Here is an 8193-nt window from a genome sequence, read left to right as displayed (position 1 = left end):
GGGGAAGTTGGCAAATAAATGTCTTTAAACTTAGATATTATTTTCTTATATTATTTTTGGGTAAGGTTAATGATATTATTTATATTCAGACATGGAATCTTCCTCCAGACCTTTTTAATAATATGCTAAATCATAGGGAAATGGAAGTAATTTTAGTTTATTATTATGGGCCACATGATCTTCATATATTTGTAAACATGGCATATGGATTTTTGGGACTGATAGTAATTTTAATTTATGATTTTGTCGTTGGATTTAAGAACCAAAATCATTCATTGTCATGGAACGGATCTTAAACTGCAATCTAAGGCGAATGCTACTGTTTATAATCACACATGGAATCTTAATTCTGCGAGGCTTTTTTTTTAATGGTCTAATTGCTACTGTTAAATTCTGGTATTTCAATTCTTACTGGTATACCCAAGAGTAAAAAATCTTCAACCTGCAGCTAGCACATGAAATTCTTCCAAATTAAGTTAAATGCTTGGAAAGGGAAATTACTTCCTCTAGCGGGTGGAGCACAACTGATACAATAAGTTATTCAGCCCATCTTTTTGCAAAGCTTTCATATTTACTAGTGGCTGTTAAAGTCTCACACCGACTAAACACTCTCAAGCTTACTAGTTTAGAAGAGCAAGTAATCCTCCCATTCAACAAGACCTTATTAGATGAGGAGACAGACCTACCTCAAATTTTACCATGCTAAGCACACTCTTACATCGACTAAATACGCTTAAGCCTACTATTTTATAAGAGGAGGTAATTTTTCCATTCAACAATGTCTTATTGGGTGAAGAGTCAGTCTCACCTCAGATTCTATCAGTGGCCTCAAGCTTATAGAAATATATATTTTGGCAATGCCATAAAGATAAGCTTAGTAATTAAGCTTATTAAGTCTGCAGTGTTTTGTTATGCCTCTGTTTTCTCCTCTGCTTTTGTGGAGAAATTTCCAGGAAATTGCAGTTTTAAAGGAATAAACGGAGGAATTGGTAAAAGTGTTATGTCACCATGAATCACGTTCATTATATTTGAAGAAATAGATCTGGAAACTTATATCCTTCCGTCATGACTTAAGAGTGGGTATAATTAAGTTGATGCCTATTAATCGAGAAGAGAAAAATGAAATAATTCAACAGCTTACAACTTTCAGGGGTGGGTTTTTTTTTTTTTTTTTTTTTTTTTAATCAGGATCGTAAAGTTTAGCTTACCCATGATCAATATTACATGCTTTATACCTGGAACAAACTCACATGCAATTCATATCAAAGAGAGACAAGAAATATTACTTTTAATATTTCTCTAAAAAATCAGATGAACTAATTATTTTCAATATCCACACTATAATTTGTTATAACATTGCATAGGCTTACGGTTAATTGCCTTTCAATTGAAAATCTAAAACGACAAAGATGATAACATATAAAAGAAACAATCAACCATAGTATGTATACCTCAATTTCTTATATTTATTTTTTTATTCGTTTTTGCACAACAGTCTAGTAATACAAGTGAAATAAAAGCAAAGCATATATCTTATAAGTACAAACATGTAGAATTTGCTATTTGATGATGGAAAACATGGTTTGTATGACGGTAAGAATGAGGAGAACAACAGCTGCAATGACAGAGATGGAGGCCCATGGATTGTTGAAGTAATTCTGTTTCAACGTTGCTTTCCACTTGTGCCATGGGGATTTGCAGTAAGCCTTCAGATCATCAATAAGACCTGCATAGGTGAAATCATCCCCATCTACATTGGTCTCCCACTGAAGGTTTTGAAAAAGAGTTGAAACATCTTCATTATCAGATAGCCAATTTTCAATAATTTCGTTATGCACAAGTACTTCCACATCTTTTGGAGAGTTCACAAGATAATTCATAATGACAACGTAATCATTCACATAAGTGGGTTCGCAATTCAAAGCCTCAAAGTCCTGCAAATTTGCGATCAGAGCTTGTGTTTCGTCGACTAGTGTCAATTTTGGAATTTCTAGAGTCCCATTTTTGAATCTTATGTCAAATAAATGATTGCTTGACCCCAACTTAAACTTAACTCCAGCCTGGTGAAGTTCTGTTATAGTTGGTGCAACTAGAGTTTTGAGTTCACCATTTTGCATCCCTATTTCTGATGGCTGAAGACAAAGTCTTATCAAATCAACAAAATGTTCTGCTTTGGGGAAGTGCTCTTCTAACAAATCATACCCTATCAAGAGATTGTGACCCGCTGCTTCCTAGAGCTCACAAGTAAGTTTGCTCATGGATATTCCCTCATAAAGGTTACTATGCACTTCTCTTTTAGCTAGACCAAACAAGTCTTTAAGAATGAAGAGCGGAAGCTGATTTTCTAGGAGCCACATGTCATCGACTAAACTATGTTTCATCCATGGTTTTGTATATATTCGGTCCTTACTAATATTCCATTCATCAAAGATGCCAGCCCTCAGTGAGAACTCAATGACAAAGACAGAATCCAATAAAATCATTTTCATAAAGTCATCACTTCCAAGTTTAAAGGTTTCTGCATAACAGTTTCTCAATCTTGTTTCCCTATCCTTCATAAATGTAAGAAACTCTTCCATGCTTACCTTGGTTCGTTGAAGAAAATCTTGTAGGTATCTTTTTTTGAACTCTTCCATGGCTTTTAACCCTTCCCTACCATGGTGAAGTGGCCCAATGGAGACTACTTTCGGATTGTAGAGCCCTACGTTTAATTGACGTCTATTATGAGGAATCCTATAGATGCAGCATTCATCAGATAAGGGATGCAATGTTTCGAACTCTTTTCTCAGAGAAGTCGCTAAATTCTTGATATCAATGGATGCATGATCTTCTGTATTATGCATCTTAATGCTTGCTGAAAGAGCAACATCATCAACGTGAATGAGGCTAATTTAGTGAGGGTAAGGGAAAGAGAGGGTTACCAGAAGTTTAGTTGGGGACTAGAACAATGGTGGTGATGTATAGCTCTCAAGAATGAGAACTAGAGGGTTTGAAGGTGTAATGTTGTATGAATTATGAAAGGGCAGGCCTCTGTTTATATAGCAGTCGTAGGATCTCCGAATCCTAGTAGGACTATGAGTCCATAATGGTCGAGGTTTAGTGAATAGGAAAGTCTTCAATTCACTTGACTTAGTAGGGGAAAGAGTCCTATTTAGCCTAAGATTCGGATCTTAGACGAATTCGAATGTAGATGGGTCTCTTTGAGAGAATTTAGATAGTACTGAAATAGGAAGTAGATGGCCTTAGGGTCTAAGTAAACCTAAGGTCTTGTAGGTGATCTTGAATCAATGGGTCTGGGCCTAGATAAGTTGATGGTGAGGCCTAAGTGGATCAAGGCCTTGGTGATTGGGCTTAATCTGTAAGCAACCCAGTGGGTGTAATGCGTTGGCCGATCATGCGAATTCTATTGTGGGCCCAATCAAAATTGGGCCATGGCTCTAAGCCCTGTTGAAGGTGTTTCGTTTTTGGGCTCACTAAGGCCTAAGACATTTTTTGGCCCTAACAGTTTGCCCCCCACTCTCTAAGTTAAGGAGTGCTTAACTTAGAGAGTAGTTAATGCTACGAGAATGTGCATTCAATCACCCTGCCTAATCGACTGGGTGGGTACGTATGTTGATGCCAACTTTCGGTTTGTGAAACTGGATCCTTGGTGAAATTTGTTGTATGAAGGTGACTCACTCAGTTTGCCAGACCAAGTGAACGAGTGTGAGATGTAGGTTGCGATTGCGTTCTCACTTGGTGCATCGAACTAAGTGAGGAAGTGCGATTACCCATGGAGACCTCATTTGGTGCATCAAACCGAGTGAGGGTGCGAGGCATAACTTTATAAGAGCGTTTTCACTTGGTGCATCGAACCGCGTGGGTAAGTACAAGAAGCTATGAAGCTGCCCTCACTTAGTGCATCAAACTGAGTGAAGAAAAGTGATTACTTAGGACTATCTCACTCGGTGCATCGAATCAAGTGAGAAGGTGCATTTCTGCAAAGGTGTATTCCACTCGATGCATCTAACCGAGTGGGGTTACATGAAACTCATCATGGTGAAGATGCTCTCACTCGATGCACCAAATCGAGCGAATGGGCACATTCGCATACATTGGAGATGTTCTCACTTGGTGCATCGAACCGAGTGAGGGATATCATAGCTGATTCTCTAGAGAAACATCTTCTTAGTGTGATGCACCAAGTGGGAACATAAGGCAATGTTTCTTGAGGGGACCTCTTTGAATGTAGTACCGAGTGAGAGTGAGTTGCTTGAGTTTGTTGAAGAAAGCATGTTCTAGGTGTGGTCAGATTTCTTCGCATAATACCCATTCGGTCAGGCAGACTAAGAGGGTGAATAAGGAACATGTCTTGATTGTGTTGGTTAGGTATGATGAATGAATTGAGTCGTTTGCATCAACTGGGGCGTACTCGCTCGATCAGGTCTACCAAGTGGTGATACTTGAGCATGCAGATCCAGTAGTGCTTCTAGGGTACAAGACGTGTGTGGGTTGGCAACACGTGTATGGTTAGGATTTCAAAACGCTTTGAGCAGGAATATCAAAGCTTTTAGGTGGGAGTTTTAAGGTTTCTTGTGACAAGGATATGCCATATGGCGTTGTTTGATGGAGCTCCATTTCATGCTTTGTAGGTAGTTTTCGCACAACATTAATTACACCCTTTTCAACTTTTTGCCTTCATTTCAAAACACAAGTAAAAAATTTCTACAATGAGTTTTTGCAGATGATGAACTTCAGAGCATTAAGGAATTTTTCGGCATTCTCTTCACGGTAATTTGCTCTTCGTGATTCTCTCTCTTATTGATTTTTGGTTCTATATCATTTAGAGATCGATTATTTACTCGATTCATAGATTTCTAGCTTGGATAATAGAGAAAATGTTTTTTTTTTTTTTTTGGGTGTATTTTGAAGAAAGTTTTTGAGAGTTTTGGAGCGTTTGGTGGTTGTTTATGTGTTTTTCTTCAAAGATACAAGACTTGTGTTTGATTTGGGGGCAAGATTTGGAGTTTTTCAAAATTTTGGTTGTGTTTTGGCAAGGGTGTAGGTGTGTTGGGTTGATTTTTGGAGTTCCTGGGTTTTGGAAGGATAGAAAATGAAGTCAGGTTATGTAAGGTTCCTATTCGGTGCATCTCAGCCTGCTTAACCAAGTCAAGTGGTGTGGTTGGGTGAAAGCTTGAGGCAGAAAAGTGTTTTTGAACTAGAGCTAAGACACCTAAGTCACCTAGTCTCCCAGACCGATTGGAGTGGGATCTGAATGAAGAGAGGAATTTTGAAGGCGCAGCCTCTTGGTCATCCTAACCGAACCGAGAGCTTCATAGAGGCAAGAGGTCTTCGAGGGATTAGTTTTGGTAGAAGTGCCTTGGTGAAGACTCAGTTGGTCGCTTGGGTCGAATGGGTTAAGTAATTGGAATTTAGATGTCATTGTTAGAGTCGGGTGAGACAAATGGGGCAGAGATGGAGGTAGCCGAAGAGTACGAGAGAGCCCCAAACATAGTGGTGTAGCTAGAGGGGGGAGATGTACACATAGGGATACCGAAGGGGGTGAGTGTGGCAGTTCCCAAGCTGAGTGTGATAATAGAAGTGATGGTTTAGAGAGGCAAGGGACGAGTAGGGAAGAGTCTGATAAGTCTGATAGTTCATCAAATTTGCCTTCCATGAGTAAAGGTTCAGGGGAAGAGTCAAGTAGCCCAAGGAGTGGGATACTAAATGCAGATTATCTGCCTTTGCTAAAGGAGAATGATGTGTAGAGGATCAAGACACTGTATCACATTCCTAATTTTGTCAAAATTAAGGTGCCCAAGTCGTATGAGAGTGTTGACTGGGAAGCAAAAGGATGGATGTTTTTTGTTCTTGGGACTTGGGTGATTGAGAATTCTTCGAAAGTTGACTGGAGTTCTTTGACAAGGTTCAGATAAGTTGTCATTTTTTAGTCTCAAACCTAGTAGGTGCCTTGCAATTGGTTGACTATGAGTTAAGAATCTGAATGATGTGTGCCTCTGGTGTGATCAATACGATGCCCAACCCACTTTTATTCACATTACTTGAACCATCCACCGAGAGAGTCCACTTCGAAGGTGTCCCGCTGGATGATGTGTCCCTCTGGTGTGATCAATACAATGCCCAACCCACTTTTATTCACATTACTTGAACCATCCACCGAGAGAGTCCACTTCGAAGGTGTCCCGCTAGTCATGCATAGTAGCTCTCTCTCCGCTTGAATGGAAGTGTTAGGAGTGAAGTCTACAATGAAATCTACTAACACTTGAGACTTGATGGTAATGTGTGGTTGGAAGGACACGTCGAACTCATTGAGCTCCACTGTCTATTAGCTAAATCGACTTGATAACTCTGGCTTATGAAGTATCTTTTTGAGCGAGAGGGAGCTGAGGATAATTATGGAGTGACACTAGAAATAGGGCGGAGCTTCCTGGATGCATGGATTAGTGCGAGTGTGAGTGCCAATTTCTCTAGTTGGCTATACCAAGTTTCAACATCAAAGAGTGACTTACTGACATAGTATATTGGTAGCTGCTTCGCATTGTCTTCTCTAACTAGAACTACTGAGATGGTTGTTTTTGAGATTGCCAAGTTGGTGTAAAGCTTTTCTCCAGTTAAAGGCTTGGAGAGGGGTGGGGGAGATGTTAAGTACTTCTTTAGTTACTGCAGGGCTTTCTCACAGGCTATGGTCCACTTAAACTTCTTGGATTTTCTAAGGGTGGCGAAGAAGTGGTGGCACTTGTCAGTTGACCAAAAGATGAAATGGCTTAGGACAGCCACTCGCCTAGTAAGGTGTTGGACAACTTTGATGCAAGTGAGTGATGGCATATATTCAGGACCACCCAGATCTGCTCAGGATTGGCTTTTATCCTACACTGATTCACCATGTACCCCAAGAATTTACCTGATGATATCCTGAATGAACACTTTACTGGGTTGAACTTCATATTGTACTTTTTGAAGACAGGCTATGTGGGACTTGACGAGCATGTCGTCGATATATACTTCCATGGTATCTCGCAGGTGTTCAACAAACATTTTGTTGACTAGTCGTTGATAAGTGGCTCCGGCATTCTTGAGACCGAAAGACATCACTTTCTAGCAATAGGTGCCCCTCTATATGAGAAAAGGTGTTTTTTCTTGGTCTCCCGAATGCATCAGAGTCTGGTTATAGCCTAAGTAGGTGTCCATACAGCTTAGGAGTTCTTAACCCACTATCGCATCAACTAGCATGTTGATGTGGGGGACTGGGAAGGAGTCTTTAGGGCATGCCCTGTTCAGATCTATGAACTTTATGCAAACCCTTTATTTCACATTCTTTTTCTTTACGATGACCATGTTGGCGAGCCAATCAAGGTAATACACTTCTAGGATTAATCCGTTATTAAACAGCTTGTCAACTTCCTCGTTGATGACTCGATTGCATTTTGGAGAAAAATTTCTCTACTGTTGTTTTACTGGGGTATGATTTGGGTCTACTTGGAGGGGTAGACGATGGCCTCGGGGCTAATCCCAGTCATGTTAGCATGGGACTAGGCAAAGTAGTCCTGGTTTTGTTTGAGGAAGTCTATGAGTCACTCCCTTACCTCAAGCCTTAGGCGAGAGCCAATCTGGGTCTTTCGGTCGGGGAAATCTGCATGTATCTAGACTTCATCCAACTCTACCATGGATGGTTGATCTGGTTCAATCGGAAAGGTTGGGTTGTTCTGTAATTGCTACAATGCATGGCTCTTGCCTTTGAAGGCATTCTTGTAATAATCTCTCGAGGCTTTGGGATCACCCTTGATTTCTCTCACTCTCCACTTGATTAGGAATCTGATGGTTTGACGGAAGGTAGATGGGATAGCTCGCATGTCATGGATCTAAGGTCGACCCATGATGATATTGTAGGGGCAGGGGCAATCGAGCACCAGAAATATGGTTTGTCTATTGACTCCACTAGCATAGACAAGTAAGGCAATTTCTCTGATGGTACACTTCTGTTCAGAACTAAACCCGACCAGGATGGTTGGGCACTCATTAATATTCAACTCATCTAGTCCCACTGCTCTCACTGCTTCCAAGAAAAGATTATTGGTTGAGGATCCCCCATCTAAAAACACTTTTTTGACTAAAATGTTGGCTATTTGGAGGGAGATGACTAAGGTGTCATGGTGTGGTGTGCTTAGGGCGGCTGGCTTGTCATCCTCAAACTGG

At 40.3% G+C, this 8193-nt stretch overlaps 1 protein-coding gene across 1 annotated transcript; it reads right to left on the bottom strand.

Annotated features, from left to right (window-relative positions):
• Positions 1-1559: 1559 nt before the first annotated feature.
• LOC116143696 (putative UPF0481 protein At3g02645) lies at positions 1560-2843 on the bottom strand. The gene is made up of 2 exons (XM_031429136.1): positions 2586-2843; positions 1560-2132 (listed from the first exon to the last, which is right to left on the bottom strand). Exons 1-2 carry the CDS (start codon positions 2841-2843, stop codon positions 1560-1562), a joined length of 831 nt encoding a protein of 276 aa, XP_031284996.1.
• Between the last annotated feature and the right edge of the window lie 5350 nt (positions 2844-8193).

The sequence above is a fragment of the Pistacia vera genome, unplaced genomic scaffold, assembly GCF_008641045.1.
Source record: "Pistacia vera cultivar Batoury unplaced genomic scaffold, PisVer_v2 Contig432, whole genome shotgun sequence".
NCBI lineage: Eukaryota > Viridiplantae > Streptophyta > Magnoliopsida > Sapindales > Anacardiaceae > Pistacia > Pistacia vera.
Note: the sequence above shows the minus strand (reverse complement) of the source record. Positions and strands in the feature narration are given on the sequence as shown.